Below are 26,573 nucleotides of genomic sequence, written 5' to 3' on the forward strand. Positions count from 1 at the left end.
TGGGGTGCCTCATGCAGAGCAATGTCAACAGGAGGCAGGTGGTGAGAACAGGAGCTAGAGCTTCATATCAACTGCCTAGAATTACTAGCAGGGCCATTTGCAGTGAGATGCTGGACACAGGAGAGGATGCAATGTTGCATACTCCTCAAGATGGACAACGTGTCCGCAGTCGGATACATAAACAGACTGATCGGCATGAGATCCAAAATGCTAGTAGAATTGGTGAAGGAAATTTGGCATTTATGCTTTCAGAGACAGGTGTTGTGACAGCAGAATATCTTCCGGTCCGACAGAATGAAGTGGTTGCCAGAAACTCCAGATTCCTCAGGGACGTCAGCGACTGGAAGCTGGATGTAGAAGTATTCCAAGAACTAATGGCACGGTGGGGCCCATGTCGGGCATTTTCAATGATAGTGATGACGTTGGCACAGGCGAAGAGGCAGAAGGCCTCGCTAATACTGATCACTCCAGATTGGAGGGGCCAAACTTGGTTCACCAACCTCTTGGAGATGGCTCAAGACAACCCGATAGCTCTCCCAAAGAGGAATCCTGCCAGATCCCACGGGAGGAAGTCACCCGTTGGCCAGAGCAGGCAACCTCAACATGATGGCATGGGCAATTTCAGGTGCTCCTGGGCTAGGCCAGGCTTATAAGGTGAGGCTGAATGCATTATTGAGGAGTTATGGGCCCGAGGGACAATGAAGGCCTATTGATCAGCATGGGCAAAATGGCATAGTTGGTGTATGGAGAGGAACGTGCATTCCTCTGGAATAGATGTAGTACATGTAGCAAATTTTCTAGCGCCGTTGGCGGTGCAAGGGAGGGCATATAGAACCATCAATACAGCACGAACTGCAATCTCAGCGGGTCACCCTCGAGTAGAGGGGATAGCTGTTGGAGAACACTCTGTGATATGCAGCCTTCTGAGAGGGATAAAACTCTTAAAACCACCTATGTCAATGTATTCCCAAATGTGGGATGTCGATAAGGTGTTGAGGTTGTTTTTGGCATGGACGGACAACATGGATTTATCCAGAAAGGCTCTGTCAGCCAAAATGGCAATGCGATTATGCCTTTTATCGTGCAAGAGAGTACCCGATGTGAGGGTTTTGGATGTAAACAAGAAATCGATGTCTCCTACTGGAGTGTCATTCTACATAACGAAGAGCATGAAGACAAGTTTGATCCGTGCCTCCGGGTCTTGACATATAATTCCGATTTTCAATATTATCATTATAGAAAGTCCTAATTCTATTAAAGACATAGAGGCAAAGGATTATCCCACCCCAACAATCGTGAATGTCAATGTTTATTTGCAATGATGTTATAATGCTGTTCAAATATGTGTCTATGATGGTCTATCACAAGTACCCCACCAGAATAGACCAGATGTCTGAGATATGATTTTATTTTTTTGTAGGATCCAATGCAGGCGGCAAGCCGACAGGGTCTCGAGGAGTCGATTGGGAGATAATATACAGTTCATGTTTACCGTTTGGGGCGCAAAAGTTATAATAAAAGAATCAGCCAAAGAAAGAGGATGGGAACAGGAAGATCAGTGTTTATGGGACTGAATAGATGTTGATTGGTCATAAGAGTAACGTGTTTGGAAAACGACCAATAGTATATGAACTACCGAAGACTCAAACCAGTTGGGAGTTGTGGTTTGAGTTTTGTTATGTATATATTATTGTTTTAATATCGGGCTGCTCGAGAAGTAAAGATGTGAGAAAGCATAATCCTTCGACTCTGTGTCTTAATAGAATTATGACTTTCTACGACGATAGTATTGAAAATCTAAATTGCACTGCATAGAGTATGGAACCGAGTTGAAACTGCTTTATAGAACAGGTATAAAGAATAGGCCATGAAATGGGCAAAGATGCGGGGTAGCTGAATATTCCTTATGATAAGTAAGGAAGCAGAAACACAGTAAAGGGATAGTGATAAAGTTAGCTTTTAATGTGATATTAATTTGTGACATAGTGTACGGTCATGATAATTTTTGCTGTGTCATGTGTATATTTCATGTGAGTTTTTATGTTGCGGTAACTTCATTCTTTTTATGTTTTAACGATTTGATCTGAAAATATCCTAATGAACTGAAGCACACTAAAAAAACTAAAAAAAAGGATTTCAGTTGTCACACACCTGCGGCACCAACAGCACCTGCTCAAGCTACAGGGTGTGATCACATTGTGGTGTGTCACCCCTCCTGGGAGCATGGTATCTCCCAGGGCTTGTGCTGTCAGTGACCACGTGACTGAACTAATAAAAGTAATGAGCGGATTCCTGCTCGTCAGTCTTGGAACCAACTGATTCCTGTCAGATATGATGTCCTTGCAGCGTGTGGCGCTGCGTCAAAGGCAGAGGGCTACCCTGTGGGGCTATGCCAGGTTGGTGACCCTGACTGACAACGCTGTCCTCCTGTCCCTCAATAGTCGCAGAGCCCCTGCTGGGCAACTCTGCGTACGGATGGTGGTGCCCCTGATGGGCAACTCCAGCCATGGCACGTGTTGGCCTGGGTTCCCCTAGGCCATGAAGGGGCCCATGTGACCACGGGCTGACAGGGTGACCCATCTTGTGGCGTTGGCTGGGTGCCCCCAGCGCTGTCATCGGTCTGGTGATCCAGATACCATAGGGTTCCCCCTATGGTCCGCTCTGATGCTTGCCCGCAGCTGAATACCTGAACTGGTGATAAACAGTTTCCCACCGGTGCCCCGGGAGCGTGACATAACACACATCACACTGTAATTAGAGAAAATAAAAACATCTTACAATCTTTTCTGACGTGGAAGCAGTCTAACCCCCATCCCCCGTCAAATGATTTTTTTTTGAAAGACAAAGAGGTGCAGTCAGGAATGGGTGTTTAAACTGTTAAAATATATCTGACTTTGGGTTCGCCCAAGAAACTACAATAAAACATGTAATAAAGAAAAAACAAAATGACTTTTTTTGGGAGGAAGATATAACAGGCCAGCCCACTCCCAGAGTTACTCCTGGACAACAGTCTTGTCAATTGACACCGGCACAATTTTAGCTTCTCTACAGTTTCTTCCGGAACTAATTCAGTGCTGTGCGATCATAGAAATAGTAGGCATACTGTCGATCATAGTCGTGTCTTGTAGCCATTCAAGGCTTCCTGGCCGGGTATGTGCGCCCTATTCTTTGTCTAAAATGAGTGCCCAGCTGCCCTCGTTGTGTCCCCCCGCCCCGCACCACCTGAGCGTCGTACCCTCAAGGAGCGACTGCACCTACACCAGCTGCTACTGGTAAGCAACTAGTCTTCTGTAGCTTGTATTGTTAGCAATGCGGCGCCGCCGACTGTAGTTTCACTCTGTAATCACAGACAAAGAAGAAAGACTTAAACGAAAACCATGTGACACAGAGGAAGGACTGGAAAACAAATACCATGTTGTGATATAGAACCGCAGTGCTAACGGCATGGGCTTCATTCGTAGAGATACAAAGTGTCAGCAGTTACGCAGCCTTGCTGCCTAAACACGGTTCATATAGACGTTCCTAGAAATGTGCAAAACGAAGTTAAATCGCTTCTTTGTCAAACATGTGCCTTTTAAAAGAAAAATGTGACTCCAAATATTTTACCCAGTTTATTACGCTCATATCAACACGGATTAAAATAATGCAGTGAAGGGTTGACCTACGTATTGCCAACATATTCCCATATCAGAATGTTTTCCTGAATATTCTCTTTGAATCATACCTGTGCGTCATTTCGTCACACCAATGAACGCGCGAGGGATGTCACGTGGAGGGAGGGTACAAAGAAGGCAGGTGCACGCTAGTGAAGCTCCCCGCGCGTTCTGATGATGCTCGCTCGTCCTCTACTTCTCCCTGAAATACGCATTTTGTACATATGATCAAATAAAGTACACCGCAAACTCACCATTGACATTTTTTCATTGAATGTAGGGACACTCAGTAATTTTTCAGTTTCGAAAAGTTCGAAGCCGAAGGTATTTCCCACGGTGGCATTATGGACTGCCTCTACAAACTTTTTGGAACATACTATGTACTGAAACAATTTCTGGAAAAAGGACCTAAAAACAGACACACTCTAAATGAATTACTGTTATGATCTATGAATGTTGTTCTGCCCTGTTGGCAATCTCTGAATGCTGATGTGACAGACAGCTCAGGAGAATGTTGATAAGCGCATACCTCTCAACTTGCATGCTTCAGGAGGGTGCCACCTGACTTGAAATTAATTTACCTGTCCATTACTTTCAATGGGCTCGCCCTGGCGGAAAGCACAATTCTCCTTTTTCACTCGCCCTAGGGAATTAAAAGGTTGAGAAGTATGTTAGTGCTTCAGTGTAAATGTTCTGAACGTGTTAGTTGGGGGCCGACCTCAGCGCACGAAGATGACGGTGGATTGTCTCTATATGTAAATACTAAAGAGTAACTGGAAACCATATACCTACTGTAAATATATAAATTAAAGCTTACCTGGACCATATATGCCAACCCTCCTGATGTAGGTGGGAGACTCCTGACCTTTCAGTCAAAGATATTGCTATTTTTCACGTTCTCCCACCTTAAATAATTCCGGCACCAGTGCATTCCTATGGGGAAAATTACATCTCCCGATTTCTCGCACAAAATCTCCCTCCCAGGTGCATTGGAATGTTGGCATGTATGCAGGACTGTTTAACTAAGATTCTCCCAGCCAAAGCTCTCAACCTTTTGTGCGCCCAGGGTGGGTGAAAACACTGGATTTTGACTTAGGCGGGGGGCGGGGGGATCCCATTGAAATGTATGGGTGTGCAGGGGGCTTGGCGAGCCAGTGAAATGTTTACAGGACAGGTGACACCCGCCAAAAGCGTGTGAGTTTAGAGGTATACACCGCTGGGCTGAGTCTGGATTACCATCAATGTGAACCCGTATGGGCCCTCTAAGACAAGGTGGCGTTCTTATAGGATGGATGGGGATGCAGAAGTTACTCAAGCATCAATAAAAAGATCGACTCAGGAAGTTGGCAAAAGGTACGCTGTTTTATTAACAATTCTCTAAAAGAGGGAGTACAACGGACATCAACGGACGTCTCATGGCAAGGTCTCAACGATTTACATAAAAAACAAGATTTTATAGTCAAACTTCATCATCACTGACATCACACTACGTGGCAAACTAAAACTTATACTGGATTGTGGTTGGATAACGGAAAACATTTCCATATACTTTCTATGGGGTGTGGGGTTGTGATAGGGCCTCTATTGTCAGGTGGGCAACTAAGCCCTCCTCTAGTGCAAGCCATCTTATCGTCATAAAGTACACAACGATTTATTAGTTCACAAACTATAGGGCTCTTTGATACATGGCCCTCTATAATTGGTTGGCACGCTTGTAACCTTCTGGAATATTGCACTTGCTAGCAGCACACAAGCTGGTACCCCAGGTGCTGATGGGTTGGGCTTGACCATGCCTCCTTACCCAATTAGCCCAACATCTATCATCACTCTTACTTTCTGTCATTCAATTAGCCTTTGAACATGGCCTTGCAAGCCTCACGACTCCTGGGAATAAAAAGGGAGTGTAAGCCTGCTCTCATCTTCTTTCCTCAGCGTAGTCTGACCAAGTCTATTTCCATCTAGATCATGTGACTGGAGACCACGTTTCAAGCTACTTCCTTGTATTTAATAGTTTTTAAAACGAATAAAACTTGGCACTCATTGTCCTTTTGCTGTAGCTTGGCAGGGCTTGGTCTGTCTCTTGAATTCATTGTATCTCTTGAAGCTCGACAACCAGTTCTCGGCCGCACTGGCCTTTTGACACTGGGCCAACCAAGCCCTCTTGAATTCCTTCTTGCTCGTCAGCTACTTTTATTAACTGTGCCACACTTTTAGCTTTCCTGCTCATGGGGTCCCAGTTTGCTAAACACAATGTGGAACATTGAGATTTCTTATGCATATAAATACCTTGACGCATCGCCGCAATCTATTCACTACATGTAGCCAGCCTTTATGATTACATTGACTACTTGCGTTACAGCATCTGTACAATAATAAAATGCTTTGCTTTTTCTTTTGTGCTCTTCACACACGTAATCTTAATTTTACATGTGAACGTTTACTTGATTCTTACTTCGTCACTGGATTCTATATGTGCTCTTTATTTTCTCTTCTCAGTGTATCACTTTACGTCATGTGACGTCATCAGTCTACTCTTTCTTCCATCTTCTCTCGCTCTTATGGGATCTTCCCTAAGAGACTGTCAGCTGTTCGTGGATACATAAAGAGCAGTTTTCTTAACGGGTACTTTACTTCAAAGGCCGCTCGTGTTATTGGCATCATTACAGGTCTCTTGCTTTCCAGTTCCCAACATATAGGTAGCTTAGGGATGGGACTTCCGGTAGAGGCTTTTGGCTCCTCCTCCACAAATGCATACTAATGTATAGGTATACCAGAGGACCAGGGATCTACACAGTCTCCCTTCGGCAGGGTACTCGGGGCCCAACAAACTCTCTCTCGGTAAACAAACGGGGGACTTAGCCGAGGGCAAATTAGAACTGTCCTTTATTTTCCATAAGGGACAGCAATCATACAGGAAACAAGATCTTTCCAGCGGATACATCTCCTGTGCCCGTGTCAGGGGCTTTTGTTGGTGTGTGGCGTCACAAGTTGGGGCTCTTCCTCCAAAAACCTTAGAGCGTACAGTATTGGGTGGCTAGGGTGGTAGTGCCTATGGACGGCACCTATAAATGTTAGCTGACTGGCCCTTGCATTTCAGGTGGCTTTGCCAGAGCCTTCCCCAAAAATGATCTATTACGTTGTTGCAGGGTCGCAGGATTACCATTGGCCCTTGCCCTTTGCCATTCACCTTTGGATTTTGTTCCCCGATTGGGTGGAGTGGATCTCCTCAGGCCTGGGACCCAGCTCTGTTCTCAGTGCTCTGTGTACCTTCTCAATGTGATGAGAAAGACTATGTGTCCCCATTGTTGCTACTGGTATAACCACTTTGCCTTAGAGAGTCCCTGCAGGTTGCAACGCTGTAAAACAACACATGTATAATTTCTTGTCTGCTTTGCTGGGAACTGCTCCTCTTCCCACCACAGGTAAATGGCCATTGTTCAGATCACGTGTATGAAGACTGCAAAATGTAGCTTTTCTATCTACTATTAGTGAGGATTTATTCTGCTTTTTTGCAGTGGCTCCCTGTTTCTGGAGCTAGGAATGTTCTGTTCATCTCTGAACTTGGCTACGAGCACCAGCCATGGACAGTGTGCTGCAAATCGTGTTTCCTTTGTCCCATATTCTGAGGCCTGTGGCCTGTGGCTTCATGCAATTCTACTATAGTTGTACTATGATTTCTCTATGTCTGTATTATATTATCTTCCTTATGCGTGAGTGGTACTTGGTTCTTCCAGGTTCCTTATACGACCCTGTAGTTCCATATGGTTAGTTGCAATAAGCAGCTGCAAGCTTGCTCTGCATCTCTTGCTTTTCTTGCGTTTCTGCGTTTCTGCATTTTGCTAATGAAAAGGAAAGGCTTCTGGCAGTATGTATATGTATCTGTCCTCTATCTATAGAACTGTGTAAGCATGTTCGTATGTGCACGTGTGTGTCCGTGTAACTTCGTGCAGGGATGCAAGTTTGGTTTGTGGCTAACATTACTATGTCGTGGTGTCTCTAATGATGTCAGCACAGCTAGATATTTGTCATTAGTCGACCAGGTCCAGTGTTGAGGCACCTGTATCTATAATCAGTGGCGAGGCACCTGTATCCATGAGGTTGTCAGCTGGATAAGGTTTGAATTGTTGTCTGAGGAGTCACTGGCCCTTTGGGGGCTGGCCAAACAGTGACTGGCATCTTGCATTTCTGACTCTTCGGGCTGCCATGCTTATAGGGGTTAAGCGGGGCATTCCAAGGACCTTACTTCAGTCCCCCCACTGGTTGACTTGTCGACCACACCACCAAACCTAGTCACTGTTGCTTTTGGTAGTCATATTTATTTATTTATTCGCATTTGTTTAGCGCACAGGCAGCCCAAGGGGCATCATGGCGCTTGTTACAGATATGAAAATGATTTGTTGTACATACATTGAAGTCATTACTTAGTTGCAAGAGAAGATTACAGCTATGAAAATGGCTAGTTGTACATACATTGAAATAATTACTTAGTTGCAAGAGAAGAGAAGTAGCTACAGGAGATGAAGAGAGGAGAGGAGAGGATGAGGAGAGCGTAAACGACATGAAGGAAGGGGAATTAGTTAAACAAGGTGGTTTTCAGCTTTTTTCGGAAGGCAGTGAGAGAGGTTTCTGCTCCGAGCGTGCTAGGTAGGGCATTCCATAGCTTAGGGGCAATGTAAGGGAAACTTATTCCACCTGCTCTAGCTCGTTTGATGCGTGGGACCCTAAGCTGGTTGGAGTGGCATTCCCTAGTTGGTCTGGTGGAGAGAGATCTGGCTAGCGTATCAGACAGGTATGAGGGTGCAGACAGGTTGATACATTTGTGTGCAGTGGTAAGTATTTTGAATGTAATGCGCTCTTTGACAGGTAGCCAGTGTGCTGCCTTTCTGGCTTGCGCAATGTGGTCCCTTTTTGGTATATTGAGAGCTGCTCTTAGAGCATTATTCTGTGTTGTTTGGAGTTTATTGAGATTGGAGTTGGAGGTGCCAGCCAGTAGCGCATTACAATAATCTAGTTTGGCTCCAATGGTGGCTCTGGCAATAGAAAGGCAATTATCTTTGGTTAGGAAAGGTTTGATGGCATTAATGAGCTTAGTGCTCAGGGCGGAGGCAGAAACAATGGAGTTGACTTGTTTGTCCATGGAGAGCAAGGTGTCAATGTGGACTCCCAGTGTTTTTACAGAAGGTAGAACTGGGATGACACAATTGTCTATGCAGAAGTTGGTGTAAAGTGGGTCGAGGTCCGTGAGGGTGGATTTTTGACCAAGGATGAGAATTTCGGTCTTATCTCCGTTAAGACATAGGCCGTTTGTGGCCATCCATGCTTGGATGGTGGCGTATATGTTCTGGAGGGTGGTTGCGTCCTGATGGTAGAGTCCTGTGAGCGGGAGGAGTACTTGGGTATCGTCAGCGTAGTTGGTGTATGTGATCCCAAGTTCGTCCAGTTTATCAAAGAGAGGTTTGGTAAACAGGTTATAAAGGGTAGGCGCCGTGCATGAGCCCTGAGGGACTCCATACCTGATGGTGGTAGGCTCTGCATTAGCTATATTGGAGAACACTTTCATTACTCTTCCTTCGAGGAAGGAGGTGATCCAGTTTGTGGCTTGTTTGGAGAAATGTGCGGCCTGAGTGAGATGGTTTGTGAGGATGGCATGATCGACTAAATCAAATGCCGCAGAGAGGTCTAGGAGGAGCAGAAGGGCCGGCTTGCCTTTGTCTAGTATTAGGGTGATTTGGTTCTTCAGATCTAGTAGAGCGGTTTCAGTGCCATGACCTTTGCGGAATCCGGACTGCCTTTTACCTAGGACAGAGTTGTTTTCCAGGTAGGACTGTATCTGCATATGTGCCGCTTTATCTAGGATTTTCAGAAGAAATGGGACCATTGTAATGGGTCGGTAGTTGTTAGGTTGGGCAGGATCCAGGGTTGGTTTCTTTAAGAGCGGACGCACCCATGCCTCTTTAAGGCTGTCAGGGACTATGCCTGTCTTGAATGAGGCGTTGATGAGTGCTGTGATGATCGGTGTGAGGGGTGCCATACACTCTTTAATGATGTTGGGGGGGCATATATCGCCTTTGCATTGAGATGGTTGGAGCTGTTTGAGGATGTGGAGAGCATCGGCTTCGGTGATTGGAGAAAAATTGAATTTGGAGGCGTGCTGGTCTTTAACAGTATTGGCGGCGAGGGTCTGTTGGGGGTGCAGAGCCTTGAAATGTTCTGCTATTTTATTTTGAAGAAGGTCTATTTTATTTAACATCGCTGTTTGGATGCTATTGCACCAGGCTTCATCCTTAACAATCTCCTATCTTCGTTAGTCCTCCAAGATGTCCATAGTAGTGTGCATGGTTGTCCATACTCCATGTCATGTAACTTAATTCCACTTCAGTGTAGCACCATATCCATTTCGCCCAGTATTTGCTGTTGTCCATGCGATAATCGAATGTTATCATTTCGGTCGGGAACAGTGGGCACTCTGTGTCCTTATTTTATTTATTTCTTTTTCTATCTTGTCTTCTTCACCATTTGTGTTTATATCTACTAGTACTTTCATCCCTATTGTTTTCTCTGTCAATTTGTGGCATTGTGTGATGCAGATCTGAATCACACATACTGCTACTAGTGCCAATATTAGTGCTCCTAGTACTACTTTTAGTCCGTCTTCCATCCATGTTGGCATCCATGAAAATATATACGACAGCCAGCTTTAATCTTTTCCTGTTCCTTTCACCTCCTCCTCCATCTTGGCATGCATTTTCGACAACCTGGTCACTGCTTCTGTTAGTGTGCCATTTGCTTCATCGTTTGCGGGCACGAATGTACAGCAAGAAGACCCGATCTTTGCGCAAACTCCTCCTTCCATTGCTGTGAGAAGGTCTAGAACATATCTGTTCTGGAAGGCCATCAACCTCACTGCTCAGAGCTCTTCTTTTATCTTGTTAAAGCCATTTGCAGTTAAGTTTATTGTCTGCATCAACTCCCATCTCGCAATCTGGAGCCATTTTTTTATTTGTGTATGTCTGTACAGCTGTAACTACTGATGCAAAGAGCATCTCCGTCCTACTAAACAATGAGCGTTCTGGTGGCACCTCATCCAGAGATGTTTCCGAAACTGACGAGAAGTAGGTCTCTCTTTTCACTCTTCTCACTTCTACTGACCTCTTCTTTCTTCTTTCATTGTCCATCTTAGAGAAGTCTTCTGTTTTGATGTCCTTTTGTGGTATTACTAGTGCTAGCGTATTGATGTGTACCAACGAACATACTGCTCCGCAGTTGGGTGGCAGCTTCTCATACGCCTTAGATCTGCACTCCCAACAATAATCCATTAATACTGCCGTCCCATCCTTCATGCTTGGATGCTTTCTGCGTACTTGCACTCTTTGTTTTCCCCAACCTTTACTGCTCCATAATTCTGGAATCATAATGCTGATTTCTTCAGTGGTATTATGGGCATTGGTCCTGCTTCATTGTCCACCAAAGTTGCACTTGCATCTGATTCTTTCAGGCATTTATCATTTTCTGCTTGTACTGTGTTTACTGGAACTTGTAGGAGCCTTTGTGCTTTGCTGCCTACAATTCCCTCCTTCCACCCTTCAGCTGTGTCCACTTGGCCATACACAAGCATCTGTGGTCGTTCCCAACATCCTGGTTCTCCTCCTATTTCCTTGGATCCCTTATTAAGACATGGCAATTTCTTCAGTGTTGCTGTTTTTGTCTCTCCTTTCTGGGGGCAGTCAGTTATGTATTGTTTAGCTTGGTCTAGGTTCCAGTAATCGTAAATCATGTCAAGTGTTTTTATATAGCTATCCTCTTAGGGGAACGTTGCCTTGGACATCCATCTCAATGTTGCCGTTCTCACTTGGAATCTTCCTCGGGTTGTAAACATTGAGAGGCACATAAGGCATTGTGCTCTTGCTGCTGGTATTTCAGTTGCTACAAATCTTCTAGAGGCACTCATGGCATAGGGGATCAGTGAGCAGACATAGCAGCTCTATCCCGTGGTTTGTTTACCTACTTTAGTCATGTGCTTGTACCACATGTTATTAGATACTTGAGCAGTATCAGTGAAATAGAGATGCACCCCTCCCATGTCTGCATCAGCACTGTGTCTACCTCTCCTTACTGAACTTACAGTTCTTACCTTTCCACCTGACATGGACGTTCCACCTGCTGTAGATGGGGTTGTGTTTGTAGATGTCACAGCGGTATTACTTGCAAGATATGCCATTCCCCAATATATGAGGGCACATATACCACATGAAAATAATACACAGGACACAATAATCATTCTTATAATAATGCCCCCATCACTTACAACACCTTGAATTCTTGTGTAGTATTGAAGATGTTTGTTGCCTGCCTGCAATGCGCTAAAAGAGACGTTATTGTATTAGTATTTTATTAATTCAAGCACCGTGAACTTGCTGTTGGGTCATTGCAAGAAGGAATAGTAGTTCCCAAACTGTGCATATTCTAGGATCACAAAGTACTGCAAGCACAGAAGAGATTCCTATCTCTAGGTGTGGGTATACGTGAGTTAAATAAGCTGTATAAAAACAGTAAAACACATTAGAATGGCGTCTTCTATTGCTGTTGGATCGCCTAACAAATTGGCCTTGGAAGGTTTTAGCATGAGGATCAAGGGGAAGCATGGGACAATGCAACAATAACAGTCGCACTTTCACGAAGAATGCTGTCTGTGTGTGGAAAGAAAAATAATAGACAGTGTGCCCTCACTCTCAATGTGTAGGAAGTCCTTTCCCTATCTCTCTTGCTTTGGAACGAGTAATCATAGGTTGTACGCTGCTGCGTTGTGATGTTTCAAGGCAATCGTTTTGTTCTTCTGCTTGTGGATCGTTGGCCCTTTCGCTGTTGGTGCTAGGAGAGGCCACCACTTTGCAGGACTTGATGTCCCCCAGGTGGTTCTAGGCTGTCTTGCCTTTTAGCTTTACTGCTCGATCAGTTACCTTTTCTACTGTATATGGTCCAGTAATACACGCTTTATATCACCGTGTGGTGAAGTCTCTTAATAACACCTGATCACCAAGATACAGCTGTGGTTGCTTCAAAAGCTCCTTATTTGCTTCCGGGTCGTTGTTCTCTTCTGTTGCTTCAGGCCTCTTCCGTTGTCCCTGCAGTTGACGAGAAATAAAAGAGGCACTAGCTATCAAGCAAGCGGTATACTCGTACATTTCCTGACCCAATACATCAGACATGTTTACTGCATCTTTTACAGCCGCAGTGGGAGTAGCAAGGGGAAGTTTCATGCGCCGTCCTGTCACCACCTCATGTGGGGTTAAATTATGATCGGACCCTGGCTTATTGCACAATGCAAATAATGCTAGTGGAAGACAGTGCAGCCAGTTTTTATTCATATTCTTTTTAATTTTGGCAATGCCGTCTTTGAGCAGCCCGTTGGGGCACTCACACATCCTGTGTGCTTGCGGGGTGATAGACACAAGAGCATTTGTGTTGTATTCCCTACAAGGTTGTGATGTGGTGGAACATCTCATTGGCGAAGTGAGGACCATTTTCAGACCGCAGGACCTCCCACACGCCCCATCGTGGGAAGATTTCTCGAACCAGGAATTTTGCCGCTCTAATGGCATCAGGATGGGAACAGGGACCAGCCTTGATTCACCGGGAGAATGGGCACACAACTACTATCATTTAGCGGTAGCCCTGGCATACTTGGAGTATGTCAACATAGTCGATGTGCAGGTGCTGGAATGGGCCCATTGGGCGAGGTATGGCTCCTCTCACTACCCTTAGTGTATGATTTGCGGTAAATTGTTTACACACTAGACAATTAGATATGAATATGAATTCTGCCATGTGTTCCGCCAAATTAGGACAGAACCAATCCTCTCCAATATGAGCAGCAAGCACTTCCTTCCATATATGGGTAGTATGGTGTAACTGTGCCAGTGCAGTGTGCAATAATGAGAATGGCATTACCACTTTCCCTGTGTTGTTTCGTCACCATGAGGCATCTGGTGGAGATCCCCTCCTTATCCACAATCACTTTTCCTCCTGCAATTCAAAAATCTGTGTCACTGGTAATGTGTTATATCCTTCTATTACTATCATTGTTGGCGCATAGTTGTGCACTTGGGACGAAGCATCCACTTCTAAAAGGTCCCCAAAGTAGATAGCACGTCTTGCTTCCGCTGCCTTGTTGCCCCTAGAGATGGGGTCCTCCCCACTTGTGTGTGCTTGGCACTTCGCCACTGCCATGCACAGTGGGTACTGGAGTGCCTCTATCAGTCTTCCCAATAGGAGTGCGTGCTGAACCGGTGACCCATCAGCACGCCTGAAGCCCCTCCTCAGCCAATGTGACAGCCCAGAATGCACTGTGGATGCCACATAGACTGAATCTGAATACACTGTTATCTCCTTGCCTTTGCTGTGCTCCAGTGCCAATATTAAGACTACTAATTCTGCTGCTTGTGCCGAAAGATGTGACTGTAGACATGTGCTTGTCACCACCTCGCTCATCCTGTCCTCCTTTAATCTCACCACTGCTGTCCCAGTATGTCTTTCCCCAATCATCTGGTCTATCGTTGATGACCTATCAATATAAAGCATGTCTCCTCCCTCAAGTGCGTTCTCCTGTACCTTTGGGGTGTCGCTGAATTGTTCTATGTTGGCCATGCAATCGTTCAGATAGACGTCATCCTCTATGGATTCAGTGAATGAAAGTCGCCGGGTTGACATTTCGGCATCTCACTATCTTGAGATCTGGGTTTGACAGTAACACCTCGTACCCTGAAGCTCTCTGTGTTGTCAATGTAATTTCTTTCCAGTATTGTGAAGAGAGCATGCTCCCCAAAAAGAGTAGTACTGCATCCCATGGTAATACTTGCTGATTTGTCTACAGCGAATGTGGCAGCAGCCAGTCCCTGTTTGCATGCGTAGTGTCCTCTCATCACTGGGTCTAACATCCCACTGTACTATGCAAGAGGTGTGTGCCCCATGTTTGTCTTTTGTGTCAGTACTGCAGTCATAACTACTCCATTGGAGTGCGAGAATAAGAAGAATTCACTTTGATAGTCTGGGATCCCTAACACTGGAGCTGTGCATATTGCTTCTTTCAGCTCATCAAATGCCTCAGTCATTTCTTTTGTCCATTGTAATGTACCACCCCCTCTTTGTGCTTCCTTCAGTGCACTTAACAAGGGCCTAGTGTAAGTGCTGTAGTCAAAAATCCATGCTCTGCAGTAATTACATAGTCCTAGAAACTGCTGCATTTGTCTTAGGGTTGTGGGCTTTGCTGTCTTGCGTATCGCCTCTGCTCTTTCTGGCGTCTCTTTTCGCCCCCGTCTTGGGATATCAGTTGTCCAATATAGATCACTTCTTTAGAATTTAGCCTTGTCTACCTTGTACTCCTTTTCTGCTAGTACAGCCAACATGTGCGCAGAGTCATCTCTACACTGTGTCTCTGTCTTGCTGCAAATCAATATGTCATCTACATACTATATAACAATGTCCTCTAACTTTACATTTCCTAAGACCATTTGAAGGACCCTGTTGAATATGGAAGGTGATTCGTAGTACCCTTGAGGAAGTCTTGTATGTTTCCACTTCTTATTGCTATATAGAAACTAAGTTAAGTCTTGTGAGTCTGGGTGTAGTGGTATAGAGAAAAACGCATTCTTCAAATCTATGACCGTGAAATAGGCAGCTTCTGTGGGAATGCTACGCAAGATTGTTGCTGAATTCGGAACTAAAGGAAATTCTGCTTCGACAATATGGTTCAGAGGGCGCAAGTCCTGTATAAAACACCATAACATCCTGTTGCCTTTTTGACAGGGTACACCACTGTGTTGCATGGAGATTCTGATGGTATCAGGATGCCTTGCTTCAATAGTGCTGCAATTGTCTCATAAACACCCTTGTCTGCCTCTCTCGACAGGGGATATTGCCTAGCTCGTGGAAAAAATTGCCCCTGACTTTTTGTTTTCTTTTTTCCTTATTTTATTATGCAATGGTTAAGGAAATCTGTTTTATTTTCACTGCTCTTATCCCTTTCAGAAGCCCCACGTCATAGCGACTTGTGGTCCATAAGATGCTGGGGACCTTTGCCAAGTCTTCTTTGAGAAATGTCCGTGGTGCTTGTAGCATCATCACCATCCTATGTGGTACTTCTCTGTAATGTATTTTTACTCAATATGTGATGCTGATTTCAAACATCACCTCGTGATCTGATCGATTGTCTTTGAACAGTTCTTCATCTATAACTGTAGTCATTCTGTACCCTTCTGCCACAACGATCACTGATCGCCATGCTCGCCCTGTCCCATGTACTGCAATCCAGCCCCCCCCCCACTATTACTGCCTCTAATTCTAGTGGTACCATCGTCCCTTCCTTCTCGTCTAATGGTAGTTCTGGCATGAACATATACTCATTTGGAAAGCGCCATATTTTCCCCTGAATCCCTGGGCGCCATGTTATTATTATTTCAGTCCCCTACTGAAATAGCCCCTCATCTGTGGGCACCCCCCCTCTGTACCTTGCGTCCACAATAAGCTTGAATAATTTCCCTCACATTTAGAAGGTGTAACCCAGGTGTGGAACAAACTATCCCCTTGTCAATGAATGAGATGGTCATATTAAGTTTGCTCATACTGTCTCTCCCCATTATGTTTACCAGTGTTTGTCGGTAATACAGTCTAGGTCGTGTTCTCCAGTAGAAAGGGCAATATCGTCTGTAAATGGAACCAGTTCCATTGCCCTAGAAAATCCCTGAGCATTCATGGCATCACCTGACATTCTATACTTCCCCCCCTCCCGGATGCAGGATCTCGTCGCTCCTTTGTCTAAAAGAAAGGAGAACATTTTGTCACCCCTATGCGTGGTTCCTCCTCCGGGTTGGGTGTAATCAATAGGATGGAACACATCAGGTCTGTCTGAGGGCTGTCCTATTGAGGGTATAATGAAATTCCATTTCATGCGAATGGGTTGCCCCCATCACTGTAACCCCCCTAGTTTCCTAATGGGAGTCATTGCCATGGAGTTTGTGCATGCCAGTGTCCCGTCATTTTGCTGTGCCGTGTATGATGGTTGTGTGTTATTCTGCATCTGCAGTATCTGTGGTGCCTGTGAATACTGTTGTGCTGGCACCCGCATTTGTGGTGTCTGTGTCATGGGCTGGTATGTCTGCGGGTATGCTTCTGGCGTCTGTCCTTGTTGTTGTGTCTGGTCCTGGGCATAATACTCATTCTGTTACCCTGGATATGTTGGCTGGTATGGCATTCCCCCATTCTGCGGCATCCCCTCTCTGCTTCTATACACCCTTGAGATATGTCCTATCTGTCCACACACCCAGCACTGGGGTGGTTCATTTATTTGCCTCTGGTACCATCCAGGGAATCCTCTGGGCCCTGCTGCATTTGTTGTCCGTACCCACGATACCCTCCCGAAAATCCCCCTTGGCTTTGTTGCATTTGATGCCCATACCTGTGTCTGCTTGGTGGCCCCCCTCTTCATCAGAAACCCAGGCAGCGCATCCCCCACCCCATCGCTCTTCTCCTGCGGTGCATACTGTGTCTGTGGTTCGTTCTGTCCTCCCATGCTTGTTAATACTGCCCCTTCCATGGCGTGTTTAGACAGTTTCTTCTGCACTATCTTTGCCTCCTCCTGCTTCCTTTCCTCACGCTTTTTATTCGCACTTTCTTGCATTAATCTGCAATAATGTACTATTGTAAATTGAATTTCTGACCATGGTTTTGCTTCCATCCCCACCAACCTCTTTAGTTGCTTGGTTCTCACGTTTAAAGGCACCATAACTCTTAAATAGCCTGAATATATTCCCCAATTTTGCATGCCATAATCGCACTAATATCTGACGTGTCTGGGTACTGCGCCGATAGAGCTTGCCATATGGCTGCTCAGCAGTTATGAAATGGTGAACCATCGTTCGCCGTGTTGTGGGTGGTTACTCCTGGGTATCCAGCCCTTTTCCATACGTCATTGGCAGCCTCTCCGAGGGTTATTACTAGTAAACCTTTTTATGTCTCCCACTGCTCACTTCTGGTCTGCTGTCATCCTTTCCATTCCGTATATCCATTTCCCTGCACCTGCGGTCAACAAAGGTAGCCTACACCAAATATGTTCCTTGTCGATATGTTTCCATGGTATGTATTGAAGTCGCGCCCCTCCCTTTTCCAGTAAAGGTAACTGTGTCAGCCCCACCTCTCCATCCAGTCTCCCAGTGTCTTTGGTTGCAATGAATGCCCTTGCCACTTCTCCTCTTCGTGCTGGAAGGTCTCTAAGTCTCTGCGCATACAGGGTTATGTCATCTATGCTGTGCGACATAGCCCTGGACCGTTGTGGTCTCTCGTCCTTGTCACCTCGTAATCCCCCTGTATCTTTTTCTGCTCCACATGTGGAGCTTCGATCGGTGTGTTTTTCCTGTCAATCGACGAACAGGTCACCCTCCTCCCTCGTCCTCACTCCCTACCAAGCATTCTTCTGACTCTGTTTCTCCCAAGTCACTGCCGAAATTGTCATGGAAGCTCAGTCTCCTCAGTGCCTTTGCTACCTGTGGTTCCCCTTCTAGGTCAAACAAGTTCTCGCAGTCCCCCCTCACGGAGGACCCAGTGTTGGGCTTGTCTGGCAGCTTAGCTGCCCAATCACTTTTTCTGCCGCGATCTGGTTCTGCTTGCTCGTCTCTTCCTCTGTCATCGTCAAAACCTGCTAATTCCACTGTCAGCATTACTTTTCTGACTGCACGCTCCTCTTCCTTCTTGCATTTGCCCTCTCTTATGAGCTGCTCTATTTCCCATTTCCTCCTTTCCCTCTTTGCCAAAACTTGCTTTTCCTTCTCATCTTCTTCCCTTTTCCTCTCCATCTCCTCAAGCTCCCTCCTTCTCCTCGCCTTTCGCTGCTCCCCTCTTTCTCTTCTGCCTTTTGCTTTTCTCTTCACATTCTCTCGTGATCATCATTTTCGTCTTTTTCTTGCCTCTCCATCTCTTCCATTATCTCTGCCCACTCTCATGCTTCACTGTTCTCCTAGCATCCAACTACTTCCTTAATCACCCCATCTGATTCTCCCGCTGTCTTCCCATCTAATTTCAAAAGTATTGGTCCTCCCACCCACTTGTTCGATGCTATATTCTCCAGCCCCTTCTTTGTGGTTGTCTGGGTCTCCCTGCATACTCCTTTTCCACCTCCTGCACTTGTTGCTCCCCTCCTGCTGGTGTGACCCCCTTTTGAGGCAGAAGACCAGGATTGTTTAAAGACTTGGTTTTCTTGAGAAATAATATCTGTAAAAGAACAGAGTTTACCTCCATTCGCTATATTGAATAAGCATAGGGGTAACCTGAACGGATCCATTGATCGGTACTCAGAAAATTGTGACTATTGGTGGCCTATTATGCTTTTTGTCACTAGCACTTTCCTTTTTAACTATGTGATTTTATCATATTTTATGAATATTTAATAAAATGTATATGTTCTGTAAGTATTTTTGAGACTTAAGGATTGTTGTTGGTTAGTGCTTTGTTCACCCTGTTCTTTTATATATGATGTGACCCCTTTCTGCCTCTCCTCTTTGGTGTATGGTGGAGGTGCGAATGTTGGATTTGTGTACCCCTCCGCTGCTCTCAATTCTCGTATAGGGTATATTCCCTGGGCTTCAGCTGCAGCCCCTTTGTTCCCATGTTCAGGAGGAGGTGGGGAAACAGGGGCCAAGGGCTTTTCGCCCGGGGTTCTCCTGTGGGCTCAGCATCCATTGACGCCTCGCCACATTCCCTCTGTCGTCCTGAAACATTCCCCAGAGCTCAAATATTGCCATACGATTGCTCAACCTTTTCCACTTATAAACCTCTCGTATATGTTTGTGTGTGTAACGGTTGCTACACATATTTGGAGAAGCTCCCGCACTTTGGCCATGGCTTAGTCAATTTACCTTCTATGCTTTTTGTCCATTCTGCACTATATTTACAAATCTTGTCCTTGTATCACGGAGGAGCCTGACATAGGTGCGGTAGGAGCATGCCCTGCACCTTTACCACAACACATTGCTTTGTTACCACTTATTTGGCTTCAAGATGAGGTTTTCGACACTTCCATTGTTCCATTGTATTCAGACACAAAAATACAGTTTATCTTATTTTTCTTCAATTTCGCATACACCAGCTCTTTTCATACCACCACAAGCCTCTCTGGCTCCCAACCAACTTCTCAGGCGTGCTCCCCACACTGCCCTTCTGCAAGTCTCTGCCTCCTCAGGCACACCCGCCGATCTTGCGCATGCGCCTTCCACGCACCGCCAAAGGACAGCCTACTCTGTCAATTTTTTATTGTCAAAACTGAATTATGAAACTCCTCGTGCTCTCCTAGTCCCATACACAGACCTCACTGGTGATGTCACCTCTTCAGTAAGTAAGGGAACAGAGCTCACAACGATATTGTCCCATTACACAGACATTTCCAAAAACCCAACCAACATATACCAACGGCCGTCGTCCTGCCTCCTAACAGGGGATACCAATATTTCATGTGCTTAATCTGTACCTTCTGGATGAAAAGCCTCTGCAAGACTTGACCGGAAGAACACCTTCCGCTGTTTGAGCTAGCCTCCTTTGCTAAGCCCTATACACAGGGATACCATCATCCATGAACCGAGTTAAAATGCCCAATCCACAGGAAACCCAATATTTATTTAACTTCTGTCATTCCGTACCCATAAGGCAATAGACTAGGCTAACCGCCTGAACCTTTTACCTCAGGATCGAATGTTCCCTAACAATGAACAAATTACATCTATCTTTTTTTCCTACTATTTCTAACACTACTCAACAATACTTCAACGATACTCAACAATGCTCATCATCACCCCACACCCAACATTGCATTACAGCCCCCCTCAATTGCCATGTGGCTGAGTCAATACTTACACTCTGTGATCCACTGACGCGGCTTGGCCACCAGCTCTCCACAAAAGTGCCACACCGCCCTTCTGGTCTGCTGGGCTCCTCACGGACCACGTGCAGGATATTTCCCAAGATGGCTCCTCACGGCCTCTGTACAGGGTGCTCTCCTGTGTGGCCTTGCGCTCCATGGGGCACCTCACAGTCCTCCAAGCGTTGTGACGTAAGAGGCGGCTCTATGCCGAGCGGGCGTAGTGAACCATCCTCTGCTACCTCTTTGTATAGGTATACCAGAGAACCGGGGTTCATGCTACACAGTCTCTGTTCAACAGGGTACCCAGGGCCCGGGGTTGTAATGACCCCCTATGTGTCCCCATTGTTGCTACTGGTATAACCAATTTGCGAGAGTGCCTGCAGGGTGCAACAGCATAAAACAACATGTATCATTTCCTGTCTTTTTCGCTGGGAACTGCTCCTCTTCCCCCCGTGGGTAAATGGCCATTGTTCAGCTCAGCCGGATCACGTGGGTGAAGACTGCAAAATGTAGCTTTTCTGTCTGCAATTAGTGAGGATTTATTCTGCTATTTCGCAGCGGCTCCCTGTGTCTGGAGCTAGGTATGTTCTGCTCATCTATGACCTTGGCTGCGAGCACCAGCCCTAGGAATTGTGCTGCAAAATCTGTTTTCCTCATATTCTGAGGCCTGTGGCTTCATGCAATTCTTCTTTAGTTGTGCTATGATTTCTATATATCTATATTGTATTATCTTCCTTTTGGGTTAGTGGTACTTGGTTCTTCTAGGTTTCTTATAAGGCCCTGTAGTTCTATCTGGTTAGTTGCAATAAGCAGCTGCAAGCTTGCTCTGCATCTCTTGCTTTTCTTGCATTTCTGCATTTTGCTAATAAAAAGGAAAGGCTTCCGACAGTATGTATGTGTATCTGTCCTCTATCTACAGAACTGTGTAAGCATGTTCTTTGTGTGTGCACGTATGTGTCCGTGTACCTTCGTGCAGGGATGCAAGTTTGCTTTGTAGCTAATGTTACTATGTCGTGGTGTCTCTAATGATGTGAGCACAGCTGGATATTTGTCATTAGTCAACCAGGTCCAGTTTTAAGGCACCTGTATCCATAATTAAAGTTCAGGCACCCGTATCCATGAAGCCGTCAGCTGGATAAGGTTTGAATGGTTGTCTAAGAGAATACCTGTTCGCATGTGTAGAAGTCACTGACCCTACAACAAAAAAGAGGCTGGAGGGTATTTCATCAAACAGATCCTTATGGGCAGCCCCTCTTAAGGTTACACACCTTCACAACTAACCCTAATGCTCAGGGATCTGCATCGTTTCAGAGGAGTAAGGGTCACTTCATTCAATGGAATAGGTTTCATAGGGTCTCAAACTAAAAAAATCGCAATTTATCTCTTCATGATTTAAATAATATATTTTATTGATTTTTGATTTTGTTTAAAAACACTAAAACACATAGGAAACAGTCACCATTATGAAGCATGCCTATAGTTGATTCAGTGCTACGTGCTGTAAAGTTTACTACAAGAAATTGCACATACTAATCATTCGCTCTCAAGACTCAACGTCACCCATTCATACTACACAAGCAAACCCAAAATGTTTCATTCCTCTATGTCTGATAATACAATCAGATTCTTGGAATTTCATTAGGGGCTAACTGTCTCCTGTTTCAATTAGCAACAATTAATGGAACTTATTTTTCACTTCTTTTACTGGTGGAATGGCCCAATTTTCTTCATTGTGATGTATCAAGCTTTCATTGCTTCTGTATGACCCAAGTTACTCGCCTGAAACGACAAGAACATTGGTTTCAATCTACCATATATTCATGTGATGAACAACACCTTGAGATGATTAATGTTACTCGATTTTATATGTGGTTGCAGATTATTTGCAACACAATAAAGATCAAAGAACTTAACAAAAAATGCTCTGTGACTTATGTGCGCTTTAATCTGTCTTCATCTCTCTTCTTTGTTACCTCCATGGGGAAGACTATCTGTGTTTGTCTACCCAACTAAAAAGGGTTAAGGAAAATTCGAGTTTACAGCTTTTCAAGTGCTGGTCACCGTTTATCAATACTGTCTGGTTGTGAAAGAGATATCACTTTTTTCATCGGATTACACTGATCTACAGCGCTTGTATAAAGTACATGGAGTGCTAAAAGTCAAAGTAGTATCGATTCTACAAATTAACACAGGGCATTGCCACCACTCTCTAGTTTTCAAATACCATTGTTGTTACCAATTTAGTCAGCGTGCCCTGATCTAAAGCGCTTGTGTGGGTTGAGAGGACTAATAGAGATTAGTAGCGTAGTGTAGTGACACCATCATTACTTACCAGAGGCTAGTTTGTTCTTGAGTGCGATGTTCATGTAGTGCACGTCTGGGGAGACCTCAGGGGCAGGGCGGAGGAGGAGGGACACTGGTCCAGTCCCTGAACCTAGTGGACAAGTGTGGTCCGATTAATTGTCCCGCTTATGTGAATGTAACCTCCGGTTACGGAACTCAACATGGAGGCTCCTGTTTATCTTAATTGATTGAAGAAGTATGTTTGCCTTACCTAATCAGGAGTGCTCATTGTACACCACCTTCCTCTTGGTAAATATCTGTATGTCAATTCCGCACGCGGTTTATATTCCGTCTATGCGAGTCCACCATTGATTTATTGCTGTGGACAGAGAAAGGAGGAGGTTGGCTCGGTATTGTACCAACATCATGATGTAGGCTTCCATTCTTTGTCTAAATTCTGCTTCAACCCGAACTTGCTCAATTCTTAGCGCCTACTCACCGAACTGACATGGAAGTTTCCTCCAAACTCAGCCGGATGTCTTTTCTTTCCTTTGCTTGTTCCTTCGGTTGGTGTTCGTACTGTTCTGGTGGGTCAGCAGCATCAGCCTCGCTCTTCCTGCAGGTTTTTTTTTATACCTCGGTCTCTATTGGTCACATGACATTAGTCCTATTGTGATGTTCATTACTATGGAAATTCGTTGTTCGGAGGGGCATAATCTGGTTGTTGTGAGTCCTCTTTCTATCTCCATTAATTTAATATTATTTGCATCAAAAGTAATGGACACTCACGTCACTAATTGTCCATGGATCATGCACAGCACCCCGCGTGCCCCTGGTCCTGCTCAGTGCGGATATTGACGGGCCATAGTTTTTTTATTTTTGGACCACAACCTGCCATGGGGTTTGGATTCCATTAGTTACTCTTATCATAGTCTAGCGACTGCTCCTATGTTGTAAACTGATTTGTACTAAAAACTTTACACACAAAGAGGAACTCACTATTCCTGGCACATTAATGGTTCCGGATTGTGCTGCAAGCTCATGTTGCCGTAAAGTGGCTCCTTATGCGTTGGAGGCATTTACTTTCAATTGTTGCACGTTCATTATGTGTATTACACCTATGAATTTGCACTCTGCCACAAATGAGAGCTGGTATTAGGCACAGAGGCAAACCAGTCCTTAGCATATATGGATTGTATCAACACGGGTGTCAGTACGTTTTAACAGGATTCAAGGCATATTCTGATTTCTGTGAATTATAGGTTCATCAGAATTGCATATATAAAAGAACTTGAATCTGATGGCTTGAGAAAAACTTGTACTGGCTGCACTACAGACAGGCTCGGACAGGCCTATAGGGCAATAGCCCCACGGCCGAAACTTCATCCTCTGCTCTGTTACCTTGTATTAGGTCCAATCCCATAGAAATCCCATAACTGCTTTAGCAGAAATCCTTAACATTGTCAGAATCCTTTGTGTACCTTGTGTAGGAAAATCGGTAGTGATCTCCAGTGTTAGCGCCATTTTTGTCTCAATTCTGTCCTTGTGGAAGTCCTTAGTACTATTTTGATTAAATAAATAAATTCTCCCTTAAAAGAGGCACACTGCATGAAGGGGTTACAACTGCAGCTTAACCTTCTTATTCACGGGTGGTGTTTCTCTTTTCTAGCCACTAAAATCTAGTTTAAGTGAAACATGTAATTTCCTTTCCAAACCGATTTTCTCTGTCAACTGCTTTTATTTTTAAAACCGAATTTCCTTTTCCAGTGAGAATCTCATCCTGTCATTAATCTAGTCACTCTTTCACTTTCATATTATTCCTGTGATGTGTATCTGTCCCTTAGCATAAAAACCGCATTCCGATTTTGTCTATTCCACTCGTTTTTCAAACCGTTTTGACATTTAAACCTGCGAAAGTAAGAAAATGCAACTTTTCCACATGTGATTTGCTGCATTGTGTGTTCCTTCCAAAGTTGATTTTCTGAACCGTATGTCCGTTGCTAGTACATTGCCTTGTGGTTTAGAAGGGCTCTGACTTCTGTGAGACAGCCATATTCATTTCAACCTTAATCATTCAACCGCACATGTAAAACAATTATTTACCAATTCCATTGCTATTTTGTGCAATTGCAAATTGCCTTCCATTTCATAGGGGAAGGTCGGATTTTAATTATGTTTGTTGCCTAGTATACCTGACTCCTTGCTACTTCTTGCTACCCACACAAAATTCAGTTAGTAGGGGATTGAGGGAGTATTGCAGGGGGAAATCTTAACTGGGGTGCTATCTATCCAAAAAGTAATATTGCTCTCATTCATTTGTTCTTCGTTTTTTATATTAGAAGGTCAACCAGTGTATTCTATCATTTTACAGTGTAATTATCACCCCACTGGTGATTGCTGCTCAATATTAAATTTGTGTGATTTTGACAGTAATTTAAAAATAAATAAATATTGTATTACCACCCACCGGCCTGGTTCATGGTCCATTGTGGCCCGGGGTATTTGTAAAAGGGTGTGTCAGATGGGTTGGGTGCCATCTCAATCTGAATTCTTAGAAAATAAAGTCAAAGTGTTTTAATTGTGCGCTGCATCCTAGGCCAGTGGCAAGAGTCCTGGTGTGGTGTGTGACGCCCGATTAGAATCCTTAACACCGTGAAGGCATCATGAAGTAAGACACAGACAACAGCTTAATCTTTCTAAAATAAGATGTTAATGTTAACGTTAATGTTAAAGGTATTCATATAGCGCACTGTCACCAACGGAGCTGGTCTCAGGGGCTCAGGTGGATCTGTAAACAAAAAGGTGAGGGGTGGGTTCATGGCAGAAGAGGGCGCAGGAAAGTGAGAGGTGGTGTACTGTTGGCAGCTTCAGTTCCGTTTTCACTGTGCGCTGAGCTTCGGTGTGCATATGGATCGAAGTGGGTCCTTGCGTGCTGTTGTGATCTATGTGTTGATTGCATGTTGTTGCAGAGTGGTGAAGTCTGTGCGGTATGCTGTGATAGAGGTGGTTGTGTTGTTTTTTTGTGTGAATTAAGTATGCTTGAATTTGAGGTTTTTGGTTAGTGGGTTGTATGTCTCATAATCCCTGTAGTTTAGTTTAAGTATCAGAAAGTCATACTGGGTTGGTACATTCCCTCTCTAGGTCTACCAACTGTCTAGTTTCTGTTGTGATACCGTGTCTGTTTCCAGCAGATTAATTGGCTAAGTACACCAGGTTCGGTGAGCATCATCCCCTAGTTCGATATTGGTGCCCTATTATCAATAACCAGCTCCCTTCAATCCATTCACTGTCGCTAGTTTATTGGGTGGTTTTGATTTCTCTTCCCTTTCCTAACTGTCTAGTTTTAGGGCCGTGGGATGAGGCTCGCCTCCAACTGTGTTATTGACCTTAGTACACCCAAGGGGTGAGCATAATCCCTGCATAGGTAGTCGAGTTTGATTATCATTCCCTGCTCCTTCCTATCTATTACTGTCGATGGTCCATTGCTGCCTGTGCCTTCGAGGGATCCCAGGTGCTATTGCTGGGTCATACCTTGCTCTCCCTTCCGATTAATCTGTGGTGTTCTTTGGTATGATTTGATGTGGATTGTTTTGATAAGTGGATATGTTACAGATCCAGATATCCTTATTTTATAAGGGTTGATGATTTAGGGAGTCAGGGTAGGTTCTTCTCTCAGCCTAGTTCCTCTGTGTATGTCCACATCGGCATTCTTTCTGGTTATGGGGTGAAGAGCCATG

General features: G+C 44.7%; 1 protein-coding gene across 2 annotated transcripts in view; it reads left to right on the forward strand.

Moving 5' to 3' along the window:
- Positions 1-2,283: 2,283 nt before the first annotated feature.
- NTAQ1 (N-terminal glutamine amidase 1) overlaps positions 2,284-26,573 on the forward strand; it is a 418,708-nt gene continuing 394,418 nt past the window's right edge. Inside the window, exon 1 of one of the 2 annotated variants that reach the window (XM_069621585.1) lies at positions 2,284-2,396. In XM_069621585.1, coding sequence (XP_069477686.1) covers positions 2,332-2,396 — 65 coding nt within the window. In that variant the 5' untranslated portion in view covers positions 2,284-2,331. Of the gene's footprint in view, positions 2,397-3,088; positions 3,273-26,573 lie in introns of those variants that run through there. The other variant, XM_069621584.1, reaches the window with a different exon arrangement.

The sequence above is a fragment of the Ambystoma mexicanum genome, chromosome 5q, assembly GCF_040938575.1.
Source record: "Ambystoma mexicanum isolate Mex_15411 chromosome 5q, UKY_AmexF1_1, whole genome shotgun sequence".
Classification (NCBI taxonomy): Eukaryota; Metazoa; Chordata; class Amphibia; order Caudata; family Ambystomatidae; genus Ambystoma; species Ambystoma mexicanum.